Below are 15,813 nucleotides of genomic sequence, written 5' to 3' on the forward strand. Positions count from 1 at the left end.
TGTTTCTTTAGTTATTAATAAATAACATTTTATAAGTTAGAAAAATATTTTATTCAGATGATATCACTCCTATATTCTATGGACCTCTGCCCTGCAGTCTACTGGCCAATTTAAGAGTGATGTTTCCCATAGTGGGTGTTTTCGTCTTGCCAGCTATCATGCAGCTTTCCCGAGACCAAATCAGCAGGAACTAACGTACAACCATGGTCTGAGTAGTGAAAAATGTACTGCAAAACTCAAACACAAGACCCCAGGAATAGCAGATGAGGCTTTGGTCCTGCTGTGACTGCAGTAGTTACCTTCCATGCATCAATAATCAATTCCCAGAATTCGTTACATCGAAGTAGCAGAATATACATATTTCTCTGAATATAGTCCCCCCCCCCTAATTTGAGGCTTCAGTTTCGGGAAGAAAATTTAAAAATGCCTTTGAATATAGTCCCCCCTTTACTTTTACCATGGGCAGTTTTGAAAAAAAGGGGTAGACAATATTAAGATAAATATGGTATATACTCCTTTTCCATCCATTACGTTTAATTACATAATCCACTCCTTCATGAGGAGCTTCATGGTTATCAACAGTTCATGGTTTGAATTCAGCATCATACTTTGAAGGGGAGATGAATATCTAACTTAGAAACACAGACTAGCCACAGAGTACTTGATCTACTGAAGACACATTGTTATCTCCTGAATAGCATTAGCCGGGTAATGAATACATCCATTCCTTGTAACTAGTTATGAGATTTTCAATTCCTTTGATAATTCACTATCATTTATGTCTTCAAACACTCCTACATGAGTCCATCCGTCTAAATTGCCCTGCAATTGTGACTATTACAACAGAAAGGAAACAATTGTAAGTATGAAAATTCAGCAGACAACATTTTTTGGCCTAGACCTGGTCCCTGGAATTCAACCCATGTACTTTAATCAGGGTTTTTTTGGCATTCTTGATGAGGGGATGCGTGCTTGATGTTTAACTCTTTCACTGCTGTGAACATACTTTTTCTTCCACCCTGCCATGCACTTTTGCAAATGCACTTCCAAGGGTCCCTAATCCAGGACCCTTTCCTTGACGAGCTCACCCATTCAGGACTGTCTCATCGACCCTACCAGCCTCCCTCCCGAAAAGTGACCGCTCTGACTGCAATTTGAAAATCAATCAATCCAATCATCAAAAAATGATTGTTTTCATTGGACTCCTGCCAATCAAGTACGTCTTTGAACTGTGTTTCTGTGATGAAAAATAACGATTTTGTTTACTTTGCTAAAACGGCCATTTTCCGGAGGTCTGCAGCCATGTTTTTAGCAAAGTTAGCAAAATCATTACTTTTCATTGCAGAAACACAGTTCAAAGACGTACTTGATTCCTTGAATGGCAGGAGTGTGATGCAAACAATCATTTTTTGATGATCGGATTGATTGGTTGATTTTCAAAATGCAGTCAGAGCGGTCACTTTTCGGGGAGGGAGGCTCCCCCTCTGGTAGGGTCGATGAGACGGTCCTGCGTGGCTGAGCTCGTCGAGGATAGGGTCCGGGATTAGTGACCCTTTGGCCTTTTCGCCGCATGTGAGGAGAAGGTTTTCAGAGATTGAAAAGCAGCAACAGGGTTAAAGATGTGTAATGGAGCCCCTGGTTGCATCCACCCTAGAATCCAACCAAGAGGAATCTTTCCCTGCAGATTAAATATTTGGTTTCAGAACTGTGGTGATATGTGCATGAAATTGCTGCCTTGGGGCATAGTATGATGGGTAGCAACATTCGTCATCTATAGCCATTGAAAAATTACAGGAGAGTAAGACCTTGTTAGTTTCATTAGTAAATATACTTGGCACATTTTGTGCTCTTGTATTGGACTTTCTGGGATGTCTCTACAGAGGCACATGGTATGTACACCACTGCATACATTTTAAGGGTAGAAGACAATACAAACAGCTCAAATGCAAGTGTATACATGAGATTTGGAAGGGACCTAAAAACTCTACTCTTGCCAGGTAGCAAACTCCTACACATCATAAGAAAAGAGAAACTCATACACAGTTATAATAACTGTACACACCAAAATATGTAATTCCAAAATTTGTTAGGAAAGAAAATAGTACTACTCACCTGATCATGCACATAGTTTCTGCTGTAGTCATATGATACAGCAATATCATAAAGAGAGATGGTTCTCACAATTCCCTACAAACGTTTGAATCGCCATCTTATCAATCATCATAATCTATACCACAAGGAGGCTCATTTTTTAGAAAGAAAACACAGAATTGCCAAGTTGGAAAATTATGATAGCAGTGATCTATTTTACCAAGATATGCTGAGTTGCACCCAAGAGATTAGAATAGAAGGTAACAACAAAGACACTCGGGATAACTTTTGAAAACAATTAGAGAAGATATGACTTTGCATGAAGAAGTTTGTACGCCTTTCAAATACTACCCACAGGTAACATGGTGTACACCAATGAATAAAAGCAGTAATTCCCCCATGACATGTAGATCGTTCATCAAATTACAGAGAAATCCTACCTCGTTTACACAAAATACTAATGCTTTTTCCTGTCAATAAACACCAGAGACCCACATGTTGATCATTTAATTCTCAGGCTGTCCATCGGAAGTTTGCAGATGAAGGATATCTTGCCATTAGAACAAGTTAATCAGTGAAATAAACAAGAAAATTTTTTTGTACAATCTATTTTATTTTTCTTGATATGGATACACTCACTTGCTTTATAACCCTTTGATCCATCAAGACCAACTCTAAAAGGGTGGACGGGTGTATTTTGCACATTCAGTCTCCCTCTACTTGTATTTAACCTTGTCGGTCATGTGCACACAAATAAGTACAGTTTTGCTAAGTCTCACAGAGACTTGCACAAGTTATACACAGCAACTTTCTCCAATGGATTATCTACCAGTCACCAGTTGTGAAACATACATGGTGGAGAAAATTTAGCTACCTAAATGTGAGGTTTCAGAACACAGTTTAGCTAATTTCATTCAATCATTCATTCATAATGTACACTTTTCATCCATAAGAAAAAAAAAGAAGTTTTAGTACTTCTGGACAGTTGAGGATTCATTTGCACTCATCATTCTTCAAACAGACACATTCACACTGGGTAACATAACCCATTGCACCAAAAGAACAAGACTAACTATCACATATTTCAACGCATAAATTATTTTTCACTCATATGCAACATGGTGCCACATACAATACTGTACCGAACTAATATGGTGCACATATGTTGTATTTTTTTTATATATATAACCCAAGGAATCATCACCAAATATGAACTGTGTACAGCCACATAATTGGAGTAGACTATTTAATATTGCATGGCAATAACTTTAGAATATTACAGTCAAGAATAGCAATGTTTCTCAACTATACTTTGAAAGAAGGGTCTACATTCAAGCATTTGAGCTGCAAACAGCAGGGGTGATAACACCTTTATAGTCACTGTGAGAAGGGAAGTATTGCCATAAATTTCAACTCATAACATTTGGGGGTCTATTTCTGTATCCATCATTGCCATGAAAATTTCTAGGGAAAAAAAATCTTTCATAACCTCTGCATTGGCTGGCCTTCCTTTAATGCCAACTTGCTCACACAGAATAGAATCAACCCCACTAAATTATAGCATAACATCATGGATAAAGACATTCATCAAGTATACCAAAGAAGAGAACATATATACAATATCATTAAATACAGCAATTCCACAATTAATCCATTAAATGTAAAGAAACCATATAAAAATGAGTTTAGAGTGTATGTACATGCATGAGGAGAATGAAAAATGATTTTTGTTAACAATAATATTTTCTCTTTTTATAATGTACAATAATTTAATGGCACATATTTTTAACAAATTTTCATGTTGCACACTATAAAAATTAACTGAGCAATAAAACTTCCTAGAATAAACTGGCATAATGTTTTATGTACTTCCCCAATCATAAACGATAGAAATGAAAAAACAATGAAAACTGGTATGAGGAATATGATGATACTTAAATTACTAAATCTAAAAGGGAATGTTGAGAGTATAGGCACTCGCATGGCTAGTAGATTATTTATAGAAGAAAATAACAAATAATGGGCAGCACTGATTCAAAAACACTCCTGCCACCTTATCCAAACCACAAACCCAGAAATTGCATCCAAGTACCAAAATCTTGAGTTCAAACTGCCCTAATATTTCGGTATATACTATAGATTAAATGACTTATTGCAGTGGAATCATTGATTGATCATACCACATAGTTCTTATCATGAGTATAAGGTGACAATGACCCTTGAAAGTATTCCATCAGGATGTTGTTACTATAATTGAGATAAAAAATGAAAAAAATCAGACCCTGAATCATGTTTTCAGGTGAAAATGAGAAAAAATATACATCCAATAATCATGAACAAATTGCGCAACTCCTGAAAAGTGGGTTAACAATAAAATCATGAAATGAGTTAAAGGAAGGAATGTACAAAATGGAATATCACGAAGAAATGACCTTCAGAATATTCAAGTCCTGAAATGAAGATGAATAGAAAGTTTGATGGATTTGCTCAATGTTTTCGAATGTTGATTGAAAAATTATGAATGCTACTGTGACTAACCAGGGTTGAATTTTGCATGAATACAAGGTGGCATGGGCAATACTTGGAAGCTAACTCCCTAACTTTGGAATTTGATACTTTGGGGTCAGTGATGCCAACTTTTGAACTGGAAATGAAGAAGAGCTGGCTAATCAACATTGCTAATGGTTGAAATGGCATCACTGACCCTAATGCAATAGATACCACCAATAGTTAAGTGTAGTAAGTACCTTGGTTCCACATTAGTGAAAGCTAAGCCAGTTTCTCCAGTCATTCCCAATAGTACAATCTAAGGATTTGAGTCCATTAAGTTTACTTTTAACATTTGATTGAAAAAAAAATATATCAAGAAAATAGTCCACAAACTCATATTAGTTAACTTCAGATGTACAGAAAAGAAGCACATATAAAAACTGATTCAAACAGTAAAACAATATAATCCGGAAATAAAGAAATATAACTTTGTAAGGTTCACTATTATTTTAATGTGGGCACGACCCGGGTTTCGAAACATGGTTACATCGTCAGACCTGACGATGTATGACGACGACATCCTGACGATGTAACCACGTTATGAAACCAAGGTCGTGCCCACATTAAATTGATGGTGAACCTTACAAAGTTATATTTCTTTATTTCCAATATGGAGAGGTTTCACAAAGTAAAGCCTGAAGTTATCAGTTATAAATACATATAATCCGGTTTGCCCAACCGAAGTACACTTAGTGATTCGGGTAACCATACTGCTTATGTCAACTAAGAGCAGAGTTTATGGGTCCCTATGAGAGAAACTTCCAGACTAAAATAGAAAGCTATAAAAATTGAAACAGAATTGGCCACCTCTTTACAGCATGATAATGTCATTTTCATTATGAACAGATGAAAATAGCCATAGGCCAACAGATACTATATTTATGGGAGTAAATTTTCAATATTCCAGCTTTAATGGAACTACAAAGCAACATCAGGAAAGTCAAGAATCAAATTCACAGAAGTATAACTAAAGTAACCAAGTTGTCTGAAGAAAAGTCCGGTATGTAGTCATTGGAGATAACGGTGAGCTCAGAAATATAGTATGTACAGCCTGATCTGTCATTCAATTGACAGTTCATCAGTGTAACACTTCCCTAGCCATTCCCCTACACACTTTCCTACTCGCCCACTCCTAACCTCCTCAATTTTATCTTTCTCATCTTATAGAACTTAATATCAAATGAAATGGGCACAAAGTATACAGAAGAATCAAAACAGATACCAGGTTAGGAACTGCTACAAAAATGATCATGAATGAATTATCCATCTTTCCCTATTAAAAGCTGGGGCTACCTCTTCTGTTAGGATAGATAAAGGGGTCCTATACTCATATCGAATATTGTAATGCATCAAAATATATGATAAAGAGAAGGGAAATTTAAGCTATGACAAAATGAAACTTCAATAAGTTGATGGTTTCTGGCGATACTTTATGGAATTTAATCAGTTTTCATTCCAAATAAAACTTCCTCATTCAGGTATTCTCACTTAAGTTTAAAATAAAAAAGGTGAATGTTACCGCCAATTTTTCATGAGTTGGTGACATTTTTAGCATTACAATTCATTGACTCATTCAGGGAAACTGCACATTGAGGGAAGCAATCACTCACAAGAGTGTAAACAACAACAAACCATGTTAGGCTGAGGAGTAGCAGAGAAGGATAAACTACCGAGCTAGGATGTCCGAAATGATCGATAAACTCTTCCAGAAACACAACAGAGTCACCCGATTTTGCAAAAGTGGGAAATCGTACAAAGGACAGATGGAAAGAGCCATGGCAGAGTCAAAGAACATCTGAGAGAAATGGAGACGAAGCTATAACAACAATCGGTCACTGCAGAACATGCTTTTCTACAGCCAAGCCTTGAGATATTCTTCGATGACATAGAAGTGTAGCCAAGAGAGAAGTGCAACTTCCAGCTGTTGATAAGGGTAGCCATCAAGATAACAAAGAATCACGATAACTTTAATGAAGGATGGATATAGCCTTCACACAGTGTGAAAACAAATGCTGAAACCAATAGAAACAAGAGCAGGAAAAATATCAGCCAGCCACTAGCATAATGGCCTTAGTGCAATGACAATTGACTCGACCCGAGGTCATCAACAGGATGGGACGAAACTTTTGTCAAAAAAAAATCAACTGATGCGACAAAAAATGGACACTAACTGGAAATTTATTAAATAGGTAATTTAGGCTAACAAAGAGTATGTAGACTATTTACAAAAATGATCACAACCAGCATTACTAAGAAAAGGTATTTGGCCCACTGAGATAATTTCTTATGAAGCAGTAAGTTAAGAAGAAATAATATAAAAAAAAACAAATAAAAAAAAATTCTGACACATGGATCTCAAGGTGAAAATTAGGAAGGAAACAGAAAAATTTCCAGAAAAAAATATACCTAATTAATAATTGAAATTTATCTCTCAATGCTTGGCTGTGGCAGAACTAACATTAGAAAATGCCATAAATAAAAATATAGTATATCTTGAAGGAATAAAGAAAGCATAGACATGGAAGGGATATAAAGACTGACATAACACCTAATGTTGCACCTCCATAAGCACTCCTACTGGCTGTGATTTAGGATAGAAGGATAACTCTTTAAGTAATTCAAAAATGAAAGAAGTTAATGAAAAAATTGGTGGAACATTAAATTCTTTCACATAACATGTAAAACTACTCTGCCCAAGGAAACATGAGGAAAAGTCAATGACAACAAAAATATTTTCACTCCTGATTTATCCTGAACATGGGACACTTTTTTTACACGACTAAATAATTCACTGCCTCCGGTTACAAATGTAAAATATTCGAAACATCAGGATGAAAACAGTCCTCATTGAAACACACCTACACCCAATGATTATGGGAAATCTGGTATTAGCAAGTTCATATCCTCATTCTCTGAAGCTGAATATGATTAAAAGGCCATTAATTTTTAACCCTCTCAACATGCCGTACATTTTTCTAAAAATAGAGAGCACAAATCAAAGTAGTACATAGCAGAGCTTGATTTCAGGGGGAATGAGAAGTAATTCAATAAATTGTTAGCTGAAAAAGAACCCTGGGTGCATGAAATCCTCTATAAGTGGCTACAAAGCATGGGCCTGGCTGGAACTATTGAATGAGGACCCAAGGGGGGCCCTCCTTTAATTACCCCAGCGGGGTTACAACACCACGGGGCTGGGACCCAGTAATCCAATTGATACGCCCAATCACCCGGATGGGGGAATCAAGGGGATGGGAAAAAAGAGGGAGGCGCCACTGCGATAGGAGTCCGTCGATGCTTCCGGGGTGAGGATAGGGCGGGAAGGTTGAGGATAGGACCCCTCCGTACCCATGCCGCCACGGGTACAGAGGGGTCCACTACTTGCAAAACCATTACTTAATTTGCCAATGAAACTGGAAGATTTTCTATTAGAAGAAAAATCCAAAGATGATTTTGTTGGATAAATTGACTGGAACTATGAGTATTATCAGACCACTTAGGGGGAGGATAAGACCCCCTATATTTTGTGCATCCTACCATATATGGAATGAAATTCATCAAAAACAGAGCAGCTAATAACCACCAGCCGCCTTGACTTGGAAAATGTGACAGGTATTTTTAACAGGACAAGCATACAACAAGCCAAGAGGCTAGAAGGCACTAAAGCATAGGATGAAAATAATATAATGGGAAACAGAATAGTACAAGATGTAAAGACGCATACTCAAGCCACACCCCTTTTCTCAACAGTTCCCTCGGAATCCACTTTGTAAGAGATAAATGGGACAAGTATTAATGCCATTTGGGTGTTATACATAAACAAAGTCACTGTTTTCAGTGATTTTTTAATTCTCCCCTTCTTTGTTGACAACTATGCAGGGTTTTTTAAAAATCCTCATCTCTTCCAACATTTACGAGCCTTCCAAAGTGTAGCCTTGTCTCAAAAAATTAAAGTTTCAATTCATAAGTATTTCCTCGGTAATTTAGTAGAGCATATTTATTTGATCCCATCAAACAATTCTAATGGTTCCCTTTGAAAGTTTTCTCTTGAAGTTGACAAAAAACTGCCAAGAATTAAAAAATGCAAGAAATTCCATGGTGTAAATATTTTCAATTTTTAGGAGTTAATGCCTCGGTTACATTGAGTCAAAGTAGGATCTTGGGGTAAACACCCTAAATGCTCTTCCAGCTCTTAAACTCTGCAGTGCTCTGTGATGCTGATTAGTACGAAACGTACTAAGGTGCATTGTAACAGCTAAGTTACTTCAAATTCACCTCTCCTCTCCCTAATTATCTGCTGCTAGTTTAAGCAAACTCTTCTCCACATAAGTTGGTGGCATAGTTCATGCATTACCCCATTTCTGATTAACTGCGGATATCTACTATGAGATTAGAATAATTCACACCCACCCTAGCAATTGGAATAATCATCATGTGGTTAGCAGGGCATTTTGTCAACTGTCAGCTTATTCCCATGACAGCTGAACAGCCACTCAGATCAATGGGTTAGGCCTCTCACAGCCTAGTCAATCTATAAAATAACATAATTTGAAAGGATATATGTACTCAACAATACAACAATGATCTGCTAAACTGGATTGAAAGCTTGATATTTTTGACATGGTCAGTCTTGAGAAAACTAGAAGGCATTTGAGTCGAAAGGATGCTTAAATATACCAGTTAATTTTTTTTCACATATGCCTAACACATTGACCACCATTCTAGTAAAACAGAGCAAAATTCCATTTCCATGGTATCTCTATGTGTCGTGACCCAATGATGTATAACTGCTAAAAAAATAGCATTTCAGGAAATATGAACTAAAAAACCTTGGCAGTCAAGGTTCAAGCATGTGATACACATTGCAATCCCGAATGATAGAAATGTAAACAGCAAGAAATTAAGCCAAAAATAGAAGTACTTTCAACATTCAGCTGCAGCTAGATCTAGAGGTGTAGAAAAAGAAAGTATATGCAATTGGAATGTCCCATAATACTGATTAGATGTGACTCTTCCAGTAAGCAGAATGAATTATTTACACCATGCTAAATATCAAAGGCACCCCAAAGAAAATGAGTGACCTTTCACTGAAGAATGAAAAATCCATCAGTTTCTTGGAGGAGCTGCACTAATCACAATCCCATTGTAAGAAAAGAAAACGAAAGAATATTTAGATGTTACATATTAGAAGATTGAAATTACAAGATAGAATTTCTGGAGAGGAAGATGAAAGTTTGACAAACATCATCAAAAGAGAAACAGGAATGGAGGAGATTGATAGATAGATCTGCAGATTACCTGCTATTCAAGATGAAAAATAGCCCATTATACTGTCTCTCAAACAATAGGGCATTCACATTTAACATAAGGCTGTGCAAAGCTGGTATTATAATCAGGCCTGTGAATTGAATTCTTCCTACAGTAGCCCCAACTTGTATTAACTTCTAACAATCTATTTCAACATTTCTAACCTGTCATTAGTAAGGATGAGGTAAGATGCAAAAAAGCATAGATAAATAAATTTGGTTCGGAAATAGAGTTAAACATACAATAACATAGAACTCGATCTTAAAATATGAACTGAATAAGGTGAACTATAATTTGAAGCAAAGAAAAAAATATTTCAGGAGTTTTCATACCCAACAAGATAGATATAAAACTGCATAAACCCGAGTGTGATCACTTCCCAGTGTAGAAAGCACCACACATTGCGAGCAAAATAATTAATTATATACCAGAGGATAATAATTATGAAAATCTTCACCAGAAATGTGAAAAATTTTTTCGTAAATTATTTCATTACAGGAAACAATCAATTAAATAAAGAATCTAATACTGGACTGCTGATAGCATATGCTTTGCTCCAAACTCAGTCTTGCAAACTTCATAATTATTATGTGAAAAAGGTATTACCTAGCAAAGAAGAACCCTTTCCCTAGCAAATTTGCCTTTATCCTAAGCAGTGAATTATTGAGGTAGCCAAAAAGCACCTTGCTCCCATTTTTCCTGAATGTCAAGAAAGCACTCCCCCTAAGTAAAATTTGGTATTGTTCACGTTCATGCCAGGTCACTGAAAACACACACAATTATGACATTCGATGATGTTGATTCTGGAAAATCAGCACAAAACCAACATACTTCTCATCTTTAAAGCAATCCCAGTCCAGGCAGATAATTATTTAAAGATAAACATATCATAATCTCATTGTGGGGTTACTGAGTATGAACCGAATACATTCAAGAACCTGATTAGGATTCTTCTACTTCATATAATTTCAATCAACACTCAAACTTCAAAAATCTTAGGATTATTGCTCAGACTTTTTATCACCAGTTGACAGTTGACCATATACTCAAATGAAAGTGGAATAAATGCAGATAATTACATTAATTAGTAAAATTCAAAAATGCGAATTAATGAATGGCATGTTGAGCAAGACGAAGAATGGTAAGCCCAATGGTAGGTAAGAGTGATTGGCTGCTAATTGAAGGGCCCTGGGCATGAATTTCGGGTGAAGTTTTTGCACAGCCCCAACTTCTACCACAAAAACTATTATGGAAAACCCCGCAAAGAATTCCTTGAAGTAGGACGTGCCCCATGTAAAAGATTTGGCCCCCCTACCCTGAATGTGTGAAATTCACATGACTTCAGCTAAGTCAGGAGTGAGCTCTACCCTCACCTATCCAAGCAAACCTTTGGGTTACATCACTGAGGGATGATGAACAAAAGTAATACTAGCCCTCTTAACTTGGCATTCAATCTCACCAGGGAACACCTTGATGATATCTTCCGAGAAATACCCAGGAGTTTTTAAGCAAACTCTTAAATAAAGCTACGGGACAAATGAATGCTACACAACCAACATGAAACTGATTGGTCCGCAAAGAAAGAATGCTCTGTCCAAACAGCAGCTGACAAAAGGACTGTCAGGAATGCTGTTGAAACATAAGTCATCAGATTGACATTTAAGAGAAAATTATAATAAAATGAATACTCAATATACTTGACCTTTGGTCGAAGTTACCAGAATATGATTCTTTCAAAGTTAATGTGAGCAGTTTGCTTTTCCTAACATTAAAATAGAAACATACAATAAAGAGCACAACCAAATACTTGAGGGAATAACCCTCAACATTTTCTGGAAATAAGATTACGAAGCAGCCACAGGTAAGAAATATGATGAGAAAACAGATCAATGGCGGAATGAAAAATGTAAATATAATATTAGCAGCAAAAAGATTTTCACGTTAGCTAACTACAATGTAGTAATTTGTAGCTCATCAGATTTCGTACAACTTTTTCATTACTGCAGTGGTAATCAGCCTTAGTGTTACTCCATCACAAAGGAGGAGACAGCACGTCTGTGCATATCATGACGTGGAATATGTTTTTGCCTCCAAGCATACGTTTGAAAATATACCTTTTTGGACAATGTATATCCCACAAGAATATACTTCAGGACAGGTAACCACTCGGTAAAGTTCATTAAGATGGCGTAAAATAGTGCCGTTTTCAATTTAAAAATATGCAAATCTGAAAGTAAAACCTGCCTAAAATAATGATAAAATATAATCTCTACTTGAAGTATTTCCATCGAAACTATTAAAAACAAAATTTTTACATAAAGGAAGTTGTCATGAAATACTAAAACAACTCGTTGTTGGAGTGCACGTCTTCATGTCATGTGAAAAAGTTAACCTTCTCTATAGTACACTATATTATTCTCATTACTTCAAACAGCACAAGCTAATGAATCCGCACATATTTTTTTTGACGGCACAGGCACTAAAAATATAGCAATTTTATGTGCAAAATGTGGAACTTTTATACAATTAACTTGCCTAATTTCCCTTCTGCAATAATACCTACTGTGCTAGCGTGATAAAATTCTCCACTTAAAATGCTATGCAATTCTGCTCTCACTCAAAAGTACCTTCCTAGCACCATTATGATTGTGAGGGAACAATCATGGATATGTTAGAAGCCTATGGCCACATATAAACACATATCAGTAAGCCAGTGACAAATAAACCACATGTCAAATTGGTTACAAAACTTCACAGAGTACAATAAAAATAAGATATTAGTGCTGTTTATAGCCAGTTTCCAAGGCACTTCCTTAGGTGGCCCTGGTAATATCTCTTGAGTGCATGCTTTAAAAAACCTCGTTACAATTATCCAATACACAATTGGACATTGAATTTACAATACTCTGCCACAGCTAACCAATCTAGATTTGCAACATTTGTAGTCCTCCATTTTTATGACCGTGTTTTCCCTCAACCTCAAGGGGAGTGCTCGAATCTATGACAAAAGCATTACATGCTCTTGACATGGCCTCCTCATTCGTCCTTTTCGAGCACATCCCAACTAAAGTCCCTGCCTGATGGTAATATGCCCAGGTGAGAGAAGTGCTCCTCGAACTGTGCATCACGAGCTTTCAGCCGAGTGAACCGCTCATGCATCAATTTCCTGGCAAAGTCATAGAGTTCGAGATCAAGAGAGTTCAGGGATCGCACACGATCCAACCAATAAGGGTCCAACGAGGAGAGAGTGGCACCTGACAGCGTTGAATTGTGCTGTTCAAAGGGAACAGCAAACCTCAACCCAAAAGTCTCTTCAAATACATACTGGGAAATGCGTTGGTGCTCCGTGAGGCCAAAGAAGGCCATCGCAGCAAGGTTCCTCTTGGCAGAGGCTAGGAGTACGTGAGCCCTCTCAGCCGCAGACGGCATGTACGAGCGGTTATAGCAGCCAACTAATGATAAGTCAGCCAACATTCTGGTTTGACGATTGGCAGCGAGGTTGTATGGACAAGCGGTGAATTCGTCGAGGGTGACACCTTTCCAAGTTGAGCCGGCATAGCATGGGGGCAGTTCAGCAGGGGTAGCTGGGCGCCCACCACACCAATGCCTAGCATTCCTCCAAGTGGCACCCCTCTGAACGTGTCGGAATTCAGACAGGTAACGGCTAACTGGCTCCCTCAGCAGGGTTATGTAGAAGTACCTAATTAAGGAGTGGGCACCAATTTCTTTGTCAATCACAGTTTTATTCCATAAAAGTTTCTTTAAAATTAAGCCATGCTATCATCTAGGTAGGTATGCTTCATTTCCAAGAAAGGGGTAATCCACAACACAATAAATGAAGACGAATCACAAGCCTCAAACTCAGGCATAATACTGAATTGAGAAGACATGAAATGTCTAAATTGACCAACAGAATCTATGGTGACACATCTCACGTAAGTAAACGAACTAAATAGGGTTCCAAAGACAAATGGAAATAGAATCTCGGTAAAAGTAACAAAGCTAGAATCTTACATAATATTTCTATTTAAATTACGACTACCACATCGGAATCGTTCTCACTTGAAGAATAGAATGAGAACCGAACAAAAGTTCCTGGATTAGGATGGTTTTATAATTCTTTGTCAGGCAGTCAACCCAAACATTTATTTGCTGCAACTACGCAAGCACGAGGGTTTTGATATTTTGATTACACTTTCCATGATACCAATCAATGATAAGTATATCCTTAATAAATGAAGAAAATGAGAAATTATCCCCAAAGGAAGAAGAATAAGGAGATAATTAACACCGCGGCAATTATGACTCTTTAGGGCTATTTGTTCACAATTTTACCAATTTCATAGAATTGGACGAGAAATTTGGTGCCATCACAATGGAGCGAGGACAGAAGACATTTTTGAATAAATGAGCAGGGAATATGTTACATAAATCTTTCACCTAAAACAATCATTATTGTCCTGTTTTGTTAATCTATACTAACAGATGAATACCTATTCAATTGCGAAATTAACTTATGAATTGTCATATTCACCACTCCAGTATGAAGTAATTTGCTAGCAAACGAAAGAAAATAGCTATTATTAGCGACAAAACTAAAAAATTATGGAGAAACAAACGCGAAAAACGAGATCAAGATACTCGACAATAAGACCTTCAACAAGATGACAACCATATAAGGTATATGCTCAAAGTGGCTCAATAATTTCACGATAACGGCAAAAACTCAACAAGTAATATGATGCAAAAGGGCCAATATGACGACAGAAATACTGGGAGGATTTGATAAACAAAGTAATCCATCAAAATAAGTGATTTTTCAAACCCACTCATTATTTCAAAAGAAAACCTGAATAAACATGAGAAAAACATAAGGATTACCTTCGTTTTACCGAGTCTCCTTCATTTTTATCCAGCTCCGAATCCACACAACTGGTCAGCTCAGTCCAATCAGCATGAAGTCCGCACTTCCAACCCGTAGAGTAACGACTGAATAACCAGTTTTCATTACGATTGGGTCGAAAGCAGTAACACCGCTTTCTTTTTCGATGGCAGGTACACGGCCTTTCGAGATCTAGATCCCGTACAAGATGTTTCCCAAAAGATGTGCCCCCCGTTTTCTGAATATGCAAAAACACCATCACATCGTGTGCCTTCATGTCAAACTGGAAGTTTTCATTCAGCACATCGTCGTAACTTAATCCAGGACTAGAAATTTTAGCACTTACTGGGTCTGAATGAATTGCCAGAGGCTTGCCTAAATTATCCTGCGACGGAATCTTCAAAGTCCAATCCGCCCATCCTGTATCTTTGGTTGTCAAAGCACACACTTGGTCTGGGCAAAAGTACCCAAAATACACAATGCCGCTCACCGCGAGGATAAAACAGATAAGCACAACACTCACTACTTTACTACTTGATTTAGGCTCCATTTTTATTTCATAAGTGACGGATTCTCGAAGGAGAACAGCAAAGTCAGTTTCAAAAACTTGAACCTCTACATTGTTCTTGGCCATCGCTCCCGAGGCTTGCACTGAAAATTCACCACCAGCCCCAAAATATGGCTTGACAACGACGATCGAGACACTAGCGGAGAAAAGATGAAACTACATGCGCAGAATGAATGACGATTATTCTCACCCGCGTATTTGACCACAAGAACTTCACGGACGCGATGGGCCTCGTGAAGGTTATTTTTTATTTACAACAAATATATAATCCTAAAATTCTGATTTATGAAAACAAGGCTGAAATAATAATAAAAATACATTCACGGGCTTAAATAGCAAACAGAATTAGTGATACAAGTGGAGTGAGCAGACCTGCTTCTAACGGACTGAAAGCGGAGTCGGTTCTCTGAAATACCTT

At 37.2% G+C, this 15,813-nt stretch overlaps 1 protein-coding gene across 2 annotated transcripts; it reads right to left on the reverse strand.

The window, feature by feature from the left end:
- Positions 1-2,683: 2,683 nt before the first annotated feature.
- On the reverse strand, positions 2,684-15,485 carry LOC124160177 (heparan-sulfate 6-O-sulfotransferase 1). 2 transcript variants are annotated; one of them, XM_046535944.1, is made up of 3 exons: positions 15,174-15,485; positions 14,827-15,065; positions 2,684-13,645 (listed from the first exon to the last, which is right to left on the reverse strand). In XM_046535944.1, the coding sequence occupies exons 1-3, from the start codon at positions 15,459-15,461 to the stop codon at positions 12,982-12,984; spliced, it is 1,191 nt and encodes a 396-aa protein (XP_046391900.1). In that variant the 5' UTR covers positions 15,462-15,485; the 3' UTR covers positions 2,684-12,981. The 2 variants fall into 2 exon arrangements, with proteins under 2 accessions (XP_046391900.1, XP_046391899.1); XM_046535943.1 differs by having other exon boundaries at positions 14,827-15,485.
- Between the last annotated feature and the right edge of the window lie 328 nt (positions 15,486-15,813).

This window comes from Ischnura elegans, chromosome 6 (assembly GCF_921293095.1).
Source record: "Ischnura elegans chromosome 6, ioIscEleg1.1, whole genome shotgun sequence".
Taxonomy (NCBI): domain Eukaryota; kingdom Metazoa; phylum Arthropoda; class Insecta; order Odonata; family Coenagrionidae; genus Ischnura; species Ischnura elegans.

Coding starts and splice junctions, on each gene's coding strand:
- LOC124160177 (XM_046535943.1), bottom strand. CDS start 15,461: ATGGCCAAGAACAATGTAGAGGTTCAAGTTTTTGAAACTGACTTTGCT. Junction 13,646..14,826: donor GGAGACTCGGTAAAACGAAG/GTAATCCTTATG, acceptor CTCCTTAATTAG/GTACTTCTACATAACCCTGC.